At 39.9% G+C, this 18,005-nt stretch overlaps 2 protein-coding genes across 3 annotated transcripts; one reads left to right on the plus strand and one right to left on the minus strand.

Moving 5' to 3' along the window:
* Window positions 1-4,695: 4,695 nt before the first annotated feature.
* On the plus strand, window positions 4,696-6,459 carry LOC146467910 (QRFP-like peptide receptor). Its single transcript, XM_085125720.1, has one exon. It carries the CDS (start codon window positions 5,257-5,259, stop codon window positions 6,277-6,279), a length of 1,023 nt encoding a protein of 340 aa, XP_084981846.1. The 5' UTR covers window positions 4,696-5,256; the 3' UTR covers window positions 6,280-6,459.
* Window positions 6,460-6,589: 130 nt separating this feature from the next.
* Window positions 6,590-17,926, minus strand: LOC146467911 (uncharacterized). Of its 2 annotated transcripts, XR_014867703.1 has the most exons (14): window positions 17,764-17,926; window positions 16,764-17,423; window positions 16,189-16,268; window positions 15,697-15,827; window positions 14,893-14,979; window positions 13,662-13,848; window positions 12,747-12,829; window positions 12,539-12,614; window positions 11,768-11,923; window positions 11,101-11,166; window positions 10,565-10,753; window positions 9,649-9,729; window positions 6,914-9,130; window positions 6,590-6,872 (listed from the first exon to the last, which is right to left on the minus strand). XR_014867703.1 is itself a non-coding variant. In XM_085125716.1 (13 exons), the coding sequence occupies exons 2-13, from the start codon at window positions 17,414-17,416 to the stop codon at window positions 7,845-7,847; spliced, it is 3,075 nt and encodes a 1,024-aa protein (XP_084981842.1). In that variant the 5' UTR covers window positions 17,417-17,423; window positions 17,764-17,926; the 3' UTR covers window positions 6,590-7,844. The 2 variants fall into 2 exon arrangements, 1 of the variants encoding a protein (XP_084981842.1); XM_085125716.1 differs by having other exon boundaries at window positions 6,590-9,130.
* Between the last annotated feature and the right edge of the window lie 79 nt (window positions 17,927-18,005).

The following is an 18,005-nucleotide window of genomic DNA, read 5'->3' on the forward strand; positions in this document are numbered from 1 at the left end:
GTTTTCCCTTCCGGGTCTTTTGCCTCCTGTTTAATGCACAGATTGGAACAAGTCTACTTAATAAACTAGATAAAAATTAAGTTTAGATTATTTTACAGTGAAATTGTTCGCACGAACAATGATTTAAAACTCGCAAATGATTCGTTGTAAAACTCAGTGATAAGTAAGCGAGTCGCTTTTCAGTCAGAAGTACCCAAAGGATTCATTTGGATGGACCCTTAATCTCCTCAGAAATTCAGATTTATTTGTAAAGAAATCTCAAGTTTTGTTCGACAAAATGCCAGCTCAAAATTTCGTAACAGTTTTCAGTTGAAGGGGCAAATATGTTGTTAAAAAGGTAAACAATATTCAGCAAGCATTTTCGTTAGGCCAACATGTCCAACAGTTAGAAAATTCGGAGAATAGCATTTCAATCTCTAAAACTTCCTAAAACGTGCTTAAATTTTCTGTTAAAGCACTGGAACAGATCAAAATGTATTAGTTTCCAAAAATATGTCTTCAAGGGCACAAGACCATCTGGGAGCATGGGAGTTACCATATTTAAAGTACTTTGCATAAATGTTTTTGTTGGGGGCCGCTGTTTCATTTCTAATAGATGTCGACTTCAGTCAGTCTTTCATTTCCGAAAGAAATTAACACGGAAAGATTGGCTAGCGTTTTTGTTTGCCTCTTTTTGCAACAGAAATTGAAATTCAGCTGTAATTCCTTATTCATTTCCCAGAATTGTGCGTTCGTGGGCTTTTCTCCAATAACAACAACCGCAATTTTTGTGCTACTGAAAAATTTAGGAAGGCACCACCTTTCGCTGCCTTACGGGTAATAACAGGAAACTTAAGCAGCGACGACGGCAGCGCCAACGAAAACGACACTTGAAAATATAAGTTTATTTTATTTGTCCGCGCTACTTCGCGATTATTTCAACTCATTCAACTTTTACAGAAACGACTATCCGTAAACCAAATTAGTGGGAGTGGCGTTCAAGTTAAGAAAGAGAATGAAAAATTAACCCTCGTGTGCTCAGGTTCTCCGTAAAACCTTGAATTTGGTCATTTCAAGTTTTTTTTGCTGATGACGACAGACAAAGGTACAAAAACACCTAACGCAAGTGCAAAACGATTAATTGTTTTTGTTTTGTGGCGTTCTTGTTGCCGTCGCCGTCGTCGTTGCTTAAGATCCTTAATAACAAACACGCAATGCGCGGTGGGCTTCCAAAGACGAGGCAAATCAATTGTTATCGACAACTGAATTAAATCGTTAATTATTTAGTTATTTAATTGCTATAAAAGACAAGATACAACGAGGGCGAGGAAACCTAACTGAAGAAACTATACGGAAGCTAATGAATTTAGGCTTCTTCATCACTCATTACACATTTTATCTGACCCCTGAGGTAGTCCTGTCTGAGAACTCCCCCATGCAGGGCAGAGGAAGAAGGAGTTCTAAGACAGGACTAACCCCTGAGGTTGAACCAGAATGCAATGACCTTATTGTAGTCCTTATTGGACCCGACGTCATGTTACAAAATCCTGATTTCTCTAAGCCTTTTCATGTGACACAGACGCAAAGAAGCTAGGCATTGGTGCCGTGGTAATGCAAGAAGATGATCAACATCACCTACGCCCCATCCAGTACGCAAGTAACCTCCCACGCAGTCGTTTTTAGGGGACTCGTATTACCTCCTCCCCTAAAATCGACATGCGTGGGAGGCTAGTACGCAAGCCACACACTAGACTGTTCACAGTCCCCTATTTTTCCGTGTGATCGTCGAGATCGAGCGCGTCTTACCGTTAATGGCGGCCATCTTGATTTTCAGATGTACCAAGGGGACGGGCGTCGGGGATTATAGCTCTAGGGTGTATTTTTCTCGTCTCCTCCCAAACCGTCCCCCGCCACCTAAGTAGACTTGATACTCTGCCGCAGGTTAGACTCGGTACGACTGAAAGTCAAGATGGCCGCCATTAACGGTAAGACGCGCTCGATCTCGACGATCACACGGAAAAATGGGGGACTGTGAACAGTCTAGCCACACACGCGAAAAGGACTTTTATGCTTTGAGATGGGCGCAGTTAAACAGACTGTGATTGTGCCCCCCTCCATTACTTCGCAAGTATAAAAGCAATGACAGTGAGACTTAAAGGATAGCTAGTACGTCCGAAGGTCGTTGAGGTCTGCATCGCAAAGTGATGACGTCATATGACGTGATAATTATGTGATTTGCCAAACGGATCGGAAGAAAAGATCGGAAGAAAGTGAGTTGTCGATAACAAAACTGCCGCGTTTGTTATCAACAACTAAAGGAAAACTACCTTGTTGTCGATGACTCTATTAGTTTTCACAATTTATAGTCGATAACTTGATTCACACACGAGATATTTTGTCCTCGGTAACCGCCTTTTTTCAATGACAACTAAAAAGTTTAATATCGATAACAGTTTGCCATGTCTGTGGAGGCCCTAAGTGTTTTGTCCGATTAGCGATCTAAAATATTTCCGCTATAGTGTCAGTTTATTTGGCCTTGATTAAGCGCTGCAAGCATACTATCTTAGTAAATTAGTGTCGCGATTTTAATTGGTCACAATTGTCAGAAGAGTACAACGAGTTGCTTGCTGCTGGCACTAATGACGCAGATAATAGATCATAGAATTAACTCAGCAGTGTATGTTAAAGTGCTAAAGTGCATGAACCCATAAAATTCCTACTGAGAGTTGGCTCTTGTAAGGAAATGAGAAACCACACGAGTTAAAAGAACGAAAACCTTCGACCTTGTTGGGAATCGAACCCACGAGCAGGGGAGCAAGTCGGCGTGCCAGGCATTACAATTGTTATGTGCCCAAAATGTGATTTCAACTGCTCTATCCCTCACATTGCGAGTTTACACCAATCTTCAGCTATCACATGGTAGAAAACAATCTGGTCCCAGCATGTAGTGCGCGACACGTCACTCACAATTTCACCCAGAATGCAACGGCACAGGCAAATATCCGAAAGAAGAAATGCAGATTGTTGCAACATCTGCTAAACGATTTTTTCCATAATTTTCTATGTTTATTTGTGTTAGGCCAGTATCGCTTCCCATCAAAACAAAAATTCGAGGAGTTTTCAAGCAGTTTAATTTCAGCAAAAAGGCCGGCATCTTAGGGCTACTTAATAGCAGGATTTTTTAAATGCGGAAGCTTAAAACGCGGGGGAGCCTTTAAATGGGAAAGGAGAAATTTCAGACATGCAATCTCTACAAGAACGAAAAAGTGGGGAATCTTTCTGTTGCTGTTTACCCTGCTTTTGAACCATTAGAAAGATGAAAAATCATTTTACTATTTCTTACAAAATATTTGTCGAAGAGGAAGTACATTTTGGTTATAAGCTACCGAGACAAATGCAGAGTCGAGATAATTAAATTTTCACTAATGTCTACTAAGCCTGAGGCGAATAACCTTTTTTGAATATTGCATAGGTCATCATCAAAGAAGTAAAGGAAAGTAATGACCTTTTAGTCGCTAATGCATTTTACAATGCGTGGCCAACACGTACCAAAAGATCATGTCCACATGATCACTGGGCATTCGAATCAACCTGACCTCTGGCATGACAAGAGCTTTTTTTATGCTTCAAGCACAAATGAAATGAAAATACTTTCACGTAAACTGTTTCCTCATGAGAAACATGTAAAAATCCCGAGGCAGACATTTTGAAAATTTATCTGCCAGCTGTAATCACCTCACACAAATACGCGCATTCAAAGAAACTCCACAATCTCCTGGGTAATTATTCTAAAACTGAAGAAGATGAATATAACATGCAAATGATTGACACTTTCTATCATAAGGCTCACTTAAAGGGAGTTTACTGAACGGGTGATGATACGGCTGTTTTCACATTAGAGATCATGAACGGGTGATGGTACACAGCTGTTTTCAGATTAGATATCATGATCTGAATGAGGGCGCCAGGCTATACTTTCTTTTGTTGTTCATCTGCTTTAGAACCATTGGAAAGATGAAAAAAAATTCATTTTACTATTTCTTACAATTAATTTGTCGAAGAGGAAGTAAATTTTGGTTATCAGGCTACCGAGACAAATGCAGAGTCGAGATAATTAAATTTTCACTAATGTCTACTAAGCCTGAGGCGAATAACCTTTTTTGAATATCGCATAGGTCATCATCAAAGAAGTAAAAGGAAGTATTGACCTTTTAGTCGCTAATGCGTTAATGCGTGGCCAGCATGTGCCGACAGATTATGTCCACATGATCAATGGGCATTCGAATCAACCTGACGTCTGGCCTGACGAGTTTTTTTTTATGCTTCAAGCACAAGTGAAATGAAAATACTTTCGCGTACAAACTGTTTCCTCATTAGAAACATGTAAAAATCCCGAGGCAGACATTTTGAAAATTTCTCTTCCAGCTGTAATCACCTTACACAAATACGCGCATTCAAAGAAACACCACAATCTCCTGAGTAATTATTCTAAAACTGAAGAAGATGAATACAACATGCAAATGATTGACACTTTCTACATAAGGCTCACTTAAAGGGAGTTTACTGAACGGGCGATGATACGCGGCTGTTTTAACATTAGAGATCATGAACGGGTGATGGTACACAGCTTTTTTTCAGATTAGATATCATGATCTGAATGAGGACGCCAGGCTATACTTTCTTTTGTTGTTTACTCTGCTTTTGAACCATTGGAAAGATGAAAAAAAAAAAATTTAATTTTACTATTTCTTACAAATTATTTGTCGAAGAGGAAGTAAATTTTGGTTATCAAGCTACCGAGACAAATGCAGAGTCGAGATGATTAAATTTTCACTAATGTCTACTGAGCCTGAGGCGAATAACTTTTTTTAAATATCGCATAGGTCATCATCAAAGAAGTAAAAAAAGAAATAAAAGACCTTTTAGTCGCTAATGCGTTAATGCGTGGCCAACACGTGCCGACAGATCCGGCACGATCCGGCACTGGGCATTCGAATCAACCTGACCTCTGATACCTGACAAGAGGTTTTTTTTGTGAAATGAAAATACTTTCACGTAAACTGTTTCCTCATTAGAAACATGTGAAAATACCGAGGCAGACATTTTGAAAATTTATCTTCCAGATGTAATCACCTCACACGAATGCGGCATTCAAAGAAACACCACAATCTCCTCGGTAAAACTGAAGACGATGAATACAACGTGCAAACGATTGACACTTTCTAGCGAACGAAGAACCACGCAAAGATACACAGGACCCAAGAGACTCTAAAAAACATGGAAAATGCGTCAGTGTTTTCTGCCCTTTGCCATAAAAGGTCGCCTTTCAATATTACATTAGGAATTATGTACTTGTTAATTATATTAGCGGGAATTTTTGGAAACTTTCTCGTCGTATGCATCGCGTACAAGAACAAAGATATGCGCACCACAACAAACTATCTTCTCTGTAATCTGGCAGTAGCGGATTTCATGTCGTTGGTCTTCTGCTCGATTCCCATGGCGGTGAATCTCTCCAACATCCGTACATCCAGACTAGCAGGGCAATTCATCTGCAAAACACTGACAGGCAGCTTCCTGTCTCAATTGGCCAAATGTGCTGCGTTTATATCGTTAATCTTTCTCGCCACTGATCGATACTATGCGATCACTGTTCCTTTGAACGATACTCGGTTGAGACTCAGGAAGAGCAATGTTGGTTTTGCTATTGGTTTCAGTTGGGCTGCTGCAGTCATGTTTTGCTTTCCGTTTGTCGTTTGGAGCGAGTTCAATGAAGAGTCAAACCGATGCATGGATCCTTGGGAAATTGAAAAAGCATCCTCTATGAAACCCTATATCATGACTGTTGCGTTATCGTTTGTTGGCGCAACTTGCCTTCTAATGTACTGTTATGTTCAGATTTTGAGAGGAATTTACATTACAAAGACAGTTTGTGCAGGAAATATAGCAGCCAAAGATCAAACAGACTTAGCGGCTAAGAAGAAACTGACAGCAACTTCGGTGTCGGTCACTGTTGGGTTTTGCGCCTGTTTTAGCCCTTCCGTGTTTTTCCAGTTATATCTGGCATTAGAAAGCACAGAGAAAGTGAAACTAGACTACGACACACTGTACGTCGTTCACTGCCTTGCGCGCTTTATTTTGTACCTTGGTTCGAGTTTGAATCCTCTCTTTTACGCCTTTCAAAGCTCAAGTTATCGCAAAAATTTATTTATTTTTTCCACCAAGAAAATAACATCAACGGTTGGGGTAGCCGTTCCAGTTGGAGGAATTGAAATGGAAGAAATGGTTAACGCAAGCTGAACAGCAGCTGCGTCATCGAAAATGCCTGCGTTTCCTAAGAAAGAGCCAATGGTCTTTGAGAACTGAATCTTAAGTAAACAGTGACGAATCTTCTTTTAAGGTACATCTATAATGGATTTAGATGTAGTCATTAAGTTAGTCGTAGATTGCCGATGTCAAATTTGAAGTTTGTTGCTACAAAACAAAGAAAAAAACGCCAACGTGTTTCGATTAACTTGGAGTACCTTTGAACGTTCATCTCCGTCAACCCGGATATTGAACTGTCCACTTAATTAAGTGCCGGATGGAACAAATGGAATCCAGACAATCGCCAACGTTCATGCTTTTTAATGGAACTACTTGAATAAGAGCGATTGACAAGAGAAATAAAAGCGGCATTAAAGGAATTTGAAGAAACCGTCACAAACTTAGAATGTCTTATAAAACTGGCAATTTGGTCGCTGTTAGTTAAAAGGGATTTTCCATTCCCCTCAAAAAGGGTTTTGATCATCTGCAGCCTAGGAACAAGAGCTTCTTTGACTAAATCCTGTTTCCGACAAATGTCTTTGTTAAGCGCAAACATCAACAATTGTTAAAACAAAACCAGACGTGGACTGCTCGACAGCCTTTATTTGGTCACAGAAACACTAGCAACTTGCATCACAAAACTGAAGCAACGGAGAAAAGCACGACTTAAAAGATTTAGCCTTTGAATTGTATGTCACTGACACTTTCAAGAGATTTCTTGGACGCAAACACAGTTTACATTTTCGATTTGACAGAAATAATACTACCTAAACATTTTATTTTTCTTCATTTACCAAGAACAAAACAAAAAGGACTTGTTCCTCGACTGCACTTTTCTGGGTACGGTATGCAACCTAACTTTTTACCACAGCCACAAAAGTTATAGTTGTTTAGCTTAATTTGAGAAATACTACAGTTGCATAAGCCTACCTCAGTTGAGTATCTTATTATCATAAAAAGACTTTAAAACAATCAAGGAGTTCAGCACACCTGACCTATTATATGTATCTTGAAAGAATCGGGTCACCTTTTCACAAACGATTACGGAAAGCAGATAAAAGACCCACAAGTGAATCAAATAACACGAAAGAAGTGAAAACATAAGCGGAGTTTGGCATATAGATAAAAATAAAATTCAAAAATACGTTCCTAAAAAAAATTGAGTCTTGATGAAATCCACCTTTTGTATATTTTTTTTTTAGAAAAATACATAACGTAAATCTAAATAAAATTCTGTTACGGTGATAGCTGGTTCTTTTGAAAATTTCGAAAAAATTTACATTGCCCCCTTCGCTCTAAAAAGAAAGGAAAATTGCTTCAATACTGCTAACGTTCAAGAGGTCTGAGAACAGGAATACTAATAGTGAACGTACATTAATACATCGTTCTTGTGATGCTTGAGGGAGACACAACATGACTCCCTTACAAGAATTGAAATATTCAAGTGTAAGTGCAAGGAACCAGTCACATCAAACAAATTTCATTTTGCCTCCCAGAGCTTCTAAACTTCGTGGACGTCTTTAAAAAATATCAGTTAATTCCAAAGTCACCTAGCTGGATTAATCACTTGCGAACGGAAGTGATAGACGTTTAGACACATCCGCTAATAACTGGGCGGTGTTGGTGGGCGTTTCCATGGAAACAACATTGTTCATGTCCTGAACTTTTACCAGTGGCGTGGTAAACTGCAAATGCGTCATGTTACCAGAAACCGGAGTTAGCGAGAACATTTCGGTGTTGCTTACATGAGTCATGGTTGGAACTTGAATCGATAAAGCCTGCTGCACGGGAATTCCGCTGCCCGCGTTACTCTGTTGATTTCCCGCCACAAGAAGCTGGGAGTCCCCTGTCGTCAGCAAAGGCGCCGCGACAATTGCATGTTGCTTGTCAGCAACGGAGGAGGCCTGGGGCGAATCCAAGTGACCAGGCTCTGGCGTCGGCGTGAGAGATCTGGGACTATACAGCGCTGGCGTGTTGACAGGTTGAGTCGTTATCTTGATCAGCTGGTCGGGGGAAGGCGTAGAGTTTCCTGAGGGAGGGGTGGGTGTTGCCCATACGACTGACGCTCCGCTACTCGGCTGGGCAGGAATGTGGAAAAAGAAAGCATTTCCAGGGCACGCGTTGGTAACTTGTGTCGGTCTTTCCGTGGCGGGAAGAATTGGAATCGGCGACAGAGCGTGCGGGTTGGTCAAAGAATTCACTGCACACCCACTCTGGAACTGCACGGGTGAAGGCGTTGCGGAAGCTTGACGGGAGCTGTGTAAAGACTCGGGGGTCTTCCACGGCGACTTTAACTTGCGGTAATAGCTGAGGGGTTTAAGGGGGCTCACATCATCAATGAGACTGGCTTGAATGGCGACTGAAGACTGTTCAACAAGCGCTTCATATGGTAACGGCGATGATGACTGATGCACCATCATGGGCCGATTGGGCCCTGGCTTGGGGAAAGCCTTCTCCAGCTCGCGTTCAATGCGCTTCCATCGCTCATCCTGCGAATCAAACCCTCGCTGCTCTTCTAACAATTTCTGCTGTTTCTGTCTCTCTAGAAGAATCTTTTGCTCAGGTGAAGACAGATTAACATTTCCACCCGGACTAGCTTGTCTTGAACCGCAAGGTGTCGGCTCCTTCCTGTCGTCTTGAATGCTTTTAAACGGTGACGTCGACGAGTGGGAGAAACCGTTTTCAGAATCGGGCTTCATCGACGACACGTCGTCGGCACTTCGCCTTCGCTTCGGTTCCGGAGCACCTTCGAGTTCTGGTTTCCCTGAGATAAACAGGGAACGCCGACTCTTTCTTGCATCAAAATCGTCCGAGTGTCTACAGGCGGAAAGCAGCTGCGACATACGTGAAAATAATTAAGGATAAATAACACATCAAACACGAGTGATTTCTTAATTTGCGATTTGGCAACAAAATCACCTCCGTAGCTTTGCACTACGACATACACTGCAGTCATTCCAGTCTGATCCATCATTTTCAACAAATCGTGAGTCGGAATAGTTGGCTATCTTAACTTCACAAATACTAAACACAAAATAGCTTCTCACTGTCCCAATGCTACTCCACCAATTCACACACTCCCTTCTAATCGTGTTCGTCACACCGAAACTGGCAAAAGTTGGGGCACGCGGGAAGTAGGTTTCAAACATTGAAGTCTCGGAACTTCCCTTGAAAGCTTTGTTGCAGTCCGGTTACGGAGGGATACCTACACTCCAACCCTGTTACTTGTCGAGAAAGTCTTAAAGAGGATGGTTCTAACGAATCCAATCACAAAAAACGATATTGGGTATTTATGGATGAATTTGCCCCAAGGAACATAGGTGCGTCAAAACGTTGCAAGTTTAAACTGGTACAAAAGGATATGATCAGGGTATTGCTGGTGTAATTTCTTCAGTTCCGCGCGGAACTTGGCTTCCGTTGGACTGGCAACTGATGGATCGGCAGCTGTCAATCAAGAAAAGAACCATTAAAATAAGGGAACAATACGACAATGATCGCAGTTGGCAAAAATGTCATATATTTGCGTTGACCAATAGTGCAGCGCGTTTGCCGTGTTTTATCATATACCAAGCGGAAAAGCGCCCCGCGCGTTGTTACTTAATATTTGTTCTGCATGTACATATGACCTTTGAGACCGTGGGTGTAACAGAGAAGCTCCAATTATTGAGTGTCTCTTTGCTTTTTGCTTTACCTTGTTTGTTGCCTTTTTTTTTAAACGTTGAAACACTTGACAGATTGAGAGTAGCAGGTGTATCGGAAACACCATGAAAAGCGTTCATTCCAGGGAGGAGGGAGGCGATTTTTTTTTTTTCGGGAGAGGTTCTCATGTTAGACAACAACAAAAGGAAAACAAAAAACAGTTTAAAATCATAAATGCCAATGCAATGTCAACTGCGAAGTACCCTGCTAGCAGAGCGTTTCTTTCTGGTAAGTTTTTCAGCATGTACGAAGTCGTTCGCGTCTCTGGTATTTCGCGTAGTTAGCTTGTTTAGCGTCCCCGAGAGAAACACGACAACTACCGGAAATACCAGAGACGCGAACGACTTCGTGGATGCTAAGAGACTTGCCAGAAAGAAACTCTCTGCTAGCAGGGTAACTGCGAAGTTGGTTGAGAACGAGCCGTATCATTTGCATTTATACTTTGACACTGTTCGAATGAACGCCGTCCTATGTAGAGTTCACTCGCGCAGAAAAAGCGCCCCGTTGTTGCTTATTTGTGTGCAACACTTAATCGGACAAGGCGGTTTTTCCAGTAAATACGATAAGTGGGTAAACATACCAAATGAAGCTGTAATCTCTTGAAATGAAAAGCCATCTTCTTCACTATCACACTGCTCCCTCTTCTTTGTTCCCAAAACTCTCTCGGATTGTGAGCGCGGTAGCTTGCATTTGCTCGCGTCTGAGTCCTCCGGTCTCGCTCTGATCTGCTGTTGACTCGGCCTCCTTCTGATAAAACGTCCCACCGCACCTAATAAAAATGACAGATGACGGTGTCACGCCGAGTGCGTTTCGTGACACCTACCTTGTCACGCACTCTACTGGTAATTAAATTTTGTCGCGCCGAGTGCGTGTTTCGCATCCTTGTCACGCACTCTCGAGGTTTACGTCCTTTCATTACATACGTTGTTATGGGTTTCTGTATAGCAACCAAGCACGAAAAGATCTGTAGGTGAGTGACTCTAGTTTCGACTTCTTACAAAAGGAATGGTTTTATCGTTTCTGAAACTGATATTGTATTTGTATTTGACTTGAAAATCTTTTGAAAATTTTGGCCTTGTTTAATCAGCTCCTGACTTCTCTTTCTCTTCAACTTACTTTCCTCCTCTTCAAGCCGCTTTGTTGCACACGCTCTTCTCACGGCTGGCGGGTTCTGAATTTCTTCTGTTATGCGAAAAAGAGAAAACAATAAGTAACCATTGCAGTATTAAAATTGGTTGAAAAGTAGTAACAAGACCTACTTTGCTACCCAAATTTAAAATACAGCATTCTTCAGTTATTTATTAATAACTTTTATATGGTGCAGAGAAATTGTTTCCAGAAAGATAAACAAATAATAGAAAAACCGGAGCTTTTCCTTAAAGCAACTTCATCGGCAGAAAGCCACCAAACGATCATTTAAATGTATGCTGATATGAAAGCCTCAGTTTGTTTTTTACTCTTTATTTGAGGAAACAATTTCAGTGCACAATTTAGGCCCGGTTCAGAAATCTAAATCAAAGCTGGTCCACAGGGCCGTTATTCCCGACTGAGCCAGGTGGGAAAAATGGTTGAGCCAATCGGAATCGATTCAGTCGCCATACTGTACTTCACATGAACTTAATTCATTGAATTCAATTTGGCTCATGTGAAGTATGGCGTCTGAACTGGGCCTCTATATTCTGGAAATAATATTCCCCAAAAGCTGGCAAGAGAACCTAGTTGCTGCAAAATGCTTGTGTGAAACTGCCTTCTGATATTGCAAATACATGCACTCTGTACAAACCTTGACTGTAAGCTACCAGTTCCAACTTATCAGGATCTATCCCTATCCATCTAAAGCCAGGTTTTCTTCCAGTTTGAATACTGTGGATGTGTACTTTTTCTATGAGCTGAAGGCTTGACAGAATGTTTGCAATGTCATAAAGTCGTCGAACCTTGGCTGAAGGAGAAAAAAAAAAGGTATTTGCTACTTTGTAAAACTCCACTCAAACCAGTTTTAAAAAAGATGCTGTAAAGTACTCTCAGAAATAGTTTCCCAGGAATTTTCTTTGACCCAAGCAGATTTTCCAGAGCGGGAGATTTGCCTGCAATAGTGTAAAGGATGTACAGTGGAACCTCTCCTTACGGACTCCTCTATAATTAGGACACCTCTCTATTACGGACAGTTCACTTGGTCCCTGAGAGACCGAAATCCATATAAAGCCTTCTTCTCTAAAACAGACACCTCTATAATATAGACACTTATTTGTGTCCCCTTGGTGTCCGCAAAAAAGAGGTTTGATTGTATACAAAAACGGATCCAGAAAATGTCCATAACACCACCCTACCCCATCCCTTCCATGAGGGGAGGGGAAGGAGGTGGTGCGGATATTTTCTGAAAGCTGCTGTTCAACACGTGAGAGTGTGCTGTAGTTTTAACTTAATTATTTCCAGGACCTGTACAAACCCTACATGGAATGAACGCATCCAGGAAAGTCTTTAAAAAGTTATTATAATTAATTCGTTTTTCTTTGCACAGAGTACACTACACGTAAGTTGAAGTATTTTTTCTCACTTTTGAACTTTGTCTGGCCTTCTTCTTCTTCACCTATCAATACATTGGCTGCATCCTCCAGAGTCACATATCTGTTCTAGATAAATTATGATAAAAAGAAGTTATAATTATTGTTAACCAGCTGTAGCACCCTTGAAATCTCATTTGAAAATGAACGTGTATTGTAATAATCAACATGTACACGAATTTTACTAATATGAATGCTTACCTCTGAGACTAGAAACATCATTAAGAATTTTTGACTGAGAACTCCCAAGGATTTGTCTTTCCTGCAGTATTCACTTATATTATCTGTGAGGAAAAAAGAATTGTTTTTCAGATAAGCAATTAATAAAGTCATAATCCATCAACACAGTAAAAGATGATAAGGGTCATTCTGGGGGAAGGTCAGTGGTTGGATAACAGGATGATGGTGGTGTGTTTTCAGGAGAAGAAACTGTCAATATCTTTTCTTTCTGTATGAGCTAGTGTGTCTAACCTAAATTGTTAGAATCTACTATAAAATGGTCCACTCAAACTCATCTATAATTCATGAAGAGAAAACCAAGGAAATCACTACCATGAAGGAAGTTTGGAAATGTGATCTTAATTATCATAAAATTTGGTGACCTTTGGCTTTGAATTTCTTCAAGGATTATGTGTGATTTGAGAAGATATATCAAATACTTGAAAGAGTGTCATTTGATTTCTACAAAGTTGGTTTAAACAACTTGGCTGTGCCTCTTTTTATTTCTCTGTGTTTGGAAATCCTATGAAACACTCTCCCTTGTGTTTGATTTTTGACATCCAGCATTAACTAAAAACTAAACCAGATCAGCCTTGTTTTTGTGTAGAACACCTGATTTTGCAACTCACTGAAACTTGTTTACATCTTTTTCTGCAAGGTTTGGGGAGTTAAGTGTGGTAGAAAGTATGCGGTGTTAATCAGTTGTTGCTCCCAAGTTGCTCCAGAGTCAAACTTAAATGAATTAGGTTTGGCACGTGTCTAGAGCGACATCTGGAGCAGGCCTTAGGTTTTTTGGGTGACCAGAACCTTATGCAGTTATTGTAAATCACATCAAATTGTACATGTATACAAAGTAATTGCTGTGCCTTTTGGACTATTCAACCATGTTCAACATACCTTTAAATCTGGGCTTTTTGTTGGTACTATCATCTCCTCCATTTTCTTTTGTGGCTGGTGGTGGCATTAGGTTCTGATCCAATCCCATTGTGGGCGTTAGTGCTTGGACAAGAGTCATGAGGCTGGTGTCCTTCGGAAGTATTAATGGCAATTTGGTGGAGATAGGCATGGTGTGAATCTTCTTAGTCTACGATAGAACATTCATTTTACAGTTATTGTAATTACTGAAAAGTACTTTGATGCATCAAAATTCCAAATAATTTTATAGCCCATGGGCTTTGGAGTTATTTTCAGTGGGAATATTACATTTCCAAATGGGTAGGGCTTCTAAAAACAAATGACAAAAAAGTTCAACTAAGCTAATGGCTCAAAATGGCTAACCACCACAGTTTGGGAGGGCTTATTATCAGACATTTTGCATCTGAGATTTGGGAGCTGAAGTTGTGACCATTTTAAGCTTGCTAGTTGCCAGATGGCCACTGAAAAAAAAATTAACTCAGATCTGGTTGTTTGCTATTTTTTGATGTTGCTATGAAACTGCCAAATGATCAAATGATCAAGATTGCAGATTGGTGAAATAAATAAAGTCTCAATTCATGTTGTACTGATATTGAATAGGCCTTTTAGTAGCAGTTCACGGCTGGTTCGCTATACAGACAAATGTATGGAAAGTTCAAAACATGACTGGTCGCTTACTGGCACAGCTACATCCCTCCAATTTGTTTTCTTAAAATCCTTTTCCTAGTGCCAAAAGTTTCCAATTCATGAATTTTTCAGAAGCGATGTTTTATGAAAATTATTTAACATCGGATTTCCATAAAAACACTGTTATTTCAAGCATGTTTGCCTACTCGTCAAAATGGCGTTGAAAACGGTGATAAGACCTATTCAAAACTACGCCACACTATTGTTGGGAGGTGACCACTAGTACTAGTGCATAATTGGACGAGCCGGCTGCTCCCTGTTGTTTATAATGTGGTGCAGGTTGAAATGTAGTTTTTTTACTTCCCTCAACTGCTTTACACAACAAGAACAATTTACATGTAGTACTGGCTACCTTGAAATCTCTCTTTCTCTGAGACAATGTTTTGTTTTTCTTAGGTTAAATTATGGGTCATATAACACTTGGTATCAATGGATTTATTATGCTACTTAGGTCAGGGAGGAAAGAAAATTTGAAATAGCAGCGCTTTAGAAAAAATTGTTAACAAAGTTCAACCCTCATTGTTACCTTTTCCTTTTTATTTTCTTTAGGTTTTAAAATTTCCTTTTCTGAAGTTGATGGCTTTAATTTCAATCCTTGTGATATTGCATAGTTCTGCATTAAAGATTTCAAAAGTATTCATTGATTAGTATAATGTATTGGCATGTCCACTGGTCAACAAAGGTTTATTATTATAATAATGTATTATTGGGTTTATTTTGCAAATTTTCTGACAGTATAACACATCTGTATCAGCAAAGGGACAACAACAGAATTTTGCTGTTTTTTTATACATAATTTACTATGCACAATATATATATATATATATATATATATCACCTTTGCAGGAGTTCTGCTTAAATATTGAAATATCATTGGTTGCAGCTAAGGGTGATCATGTGACAAAAAAGGATAATCTAATTGGGGATAAAACATGGCTCTTGTTTTACAACAAAGATGGCATGTTTTGTCATCAAACATTTGAATATGAATGAGTGCTAGGCAATCTTCACACCCTAAACTGCCAACAAGACATGAGTTTGTTTTCCAACCATGTTTTGCAATGAGTCAAATTGATTTGAACACTAAAAGAATTTTATCGTAGGAGCACCAGAATCATCATGTAATGGCCAGTTAAACTTCAATGGCCTTTGCCAAAATGTATTTTTTTTTTGGCAAGTGGTCACCCTTTAGCTGCAACCGAGGGTGTCAGGCAAGACATCTGGAAAGGTTAAACAGACTGCTTTTTAATAAAATCAGTGAAATCAGTTTGTAAGCAGTCCATGCTCAGGCTAATAAATTATCAGTGAGAATATAATGCATACACATTACCTTGAGTTTGATAAGAGTAGTGGGTAGCCTTGATTTGCCATGCCAGACATATCTGTTCTTTGCATATCTGCTGATAACTTCTACACTCTCTAATACATTAACAATATCATATATACGTCTTCTTTCCACACCTGTACAATAAGAAAATTCACAAAAAAATATATATATTTTGAGGAAAGTCTGCCTGGTTTGATCTTGAAAGAGTGACTACATGTATGTTAGCAACAAATTGATGCTAACCTTGGATTAATGTAACTTTGCTTTGAAAAACTGGGCCTAGGTTTAAGTTGTTCAAAGAGTGGATGTACTGTCTTTATATATATGCAACTTGGAAAATACACTATATAAGCCTTACAAAACATGCCTTGTTGATGCATTAACTTTCAAGTTTATACTGGGCAACTTTATCACTCAGATTAAAAAAATGACAAGGCCTGTGCAATTAACTTATTAAATTCATGAACTTTTATTTCATAGAGGAGTTATTCTTACTGAGATCCTTTGCCACATCATCTAGTCCAATCTCGATAAACTCATTCACTTTAGGGTATTCTGGATATTTTGACAGAAATCTGCAAAGAGAACAGGGTTAAGCTGATATGCAATGTACATGGTGACTTCTCAGCGGGGAAATAAGCATCTTGAATACAAAATTCGGCCCATATATAAGTAGCAGAAACCACTAGCTAGTAAAGTAAACACGAGATATGCTCTTCTGTTGTTTTGTCTGGGTATACTTGGAATTATTAAACGTGACTGCATTCAAATGGTAATAGCAATATTATGTAACGCCAACTTGTGGTCATTCCATCATATCAGTCCACTGAATTTAGGAAATGTAGCATGCAAGAATGAAGATTATTCGCTCTGATGTCATCTTAGGGGAGACAAATAATAAAAATTGAGGCAACGGTACAAGGAAACAAATGCAGCAGCGTTTTGGCGCGTAAAAGGCACGCCTTGACTTTTTGATTACAAATTCAAACATTGCCACCTCCTGCCAAATTTGGCGCTAAACGGTTAATCGCATTTACTACGCTTGTACCGTATCTCAATTTTCTACTTACTTCTGACACAAAAGACCAAGCGACTTGTCTTTTCGGCTAATAGTTATCTTGCTTTCACCATAATCGAGTTGTGATGAGTCCTCGTTTACGCATTTCTCGTCTCCAAGCGCTTCAGACTGTTTTGAATTTGAAATTAGCGAGTTAGCGGCTGTGTGAAGCGCCTCGAATGTGTTGGAATTTTGACCTGGAAAGAGTTCTCTTTTCTTTATCTCCCGATCGCGAATTGCCGGGCTGGCAGCACTAACAAGCATTTTTAAGTTAGCTGTAGGAGTTAGTGGATCGTCACCAGTTTGATGCGAAGAGTTATTTGATGTGTCGGGCGCCTTTGGCGGGGTAGCGGGAAGGCCTTGATTCCAAATATTATTCAGCTGACTTGTAATTTGATGTTTGCAATTCTCGGTTTTCGGCGCCGGCGTAACCGTCTGAACCGTCTTCTCCTTTTCGGGTAACGCCTCCGACACCACGTTAGTAGCTTCACAGTTTGTAGCTATCGAAGAAAGCTCCGCCAATGAAGGATAACGGACTAAAGAAATCGACTGCGAGGAGCTATTGCACTCGCTTTCCATATCATCGCAATCGCTTCCGTCTGCATTCATTTTGTCATCATTTGTTTCCCAGCCTTCAGGGGTCAACAGCAGACGGTTTGATTCCATAACACCCCTGAAATCATTCAAAGCGAAATTTAGAACCGTCCGGCGTATAGAACAAACAGATGAAATGTATTTTGAATTTACAAGAATATCAATGAATCGTTACAAACATCGATCTGCGCCCCTGGTTGTAGTAACGTTATCTGATTTTACACTGATTGAATTTCTTACAAGGTGCAATGTGATAATTCATGATGATTAGACAGTTATTTACTTTACAAAGAGAGAAAAATCAAAGGGCAAAATGCAGCAATTTCAAAAGCTCGAAAGAGGAGAGGCGGGAAGCACTGAGTTAGCTTACTAAGCTCCCGTCGATCCAGATGATCACTTTACTTCATTGTGTAACTTACCACTTATTCAAACAACCTCTGTCAAGTTCTCCTTCAAAACAACACAACGAAGTCACGTCGATGATTCATACGGGTGAAAAATCACTTCAATGTTAGCTGTGCGAGTCAAAACGGCTGAAATAATCACCTCACCTGTTTATACAACTACAATGAAATCGCGTTATAAGCGGTTGTGATTTTTGGCGCGTTCAATTTTACGCGGGGATTTTGGTTCGTCACTCAACCTCCTGCTGCTAGCCAAT

The sequence above is a fragment of the Pavona decussata genome, unplaced genomic scaffold (assembly GCF_977016875.1).
Source record: "Pavona decussata unplaced genomic scaffold, jaPavDecu1.1 SCAFFOLD_134, whole genome shotgun sequence".
Lineage (NCBI taxonomy): Eukaryota > Metazoa > Cnidaria > Anthozoa > Scleractinia > Agariciidae > Pavona > Pavona decussata.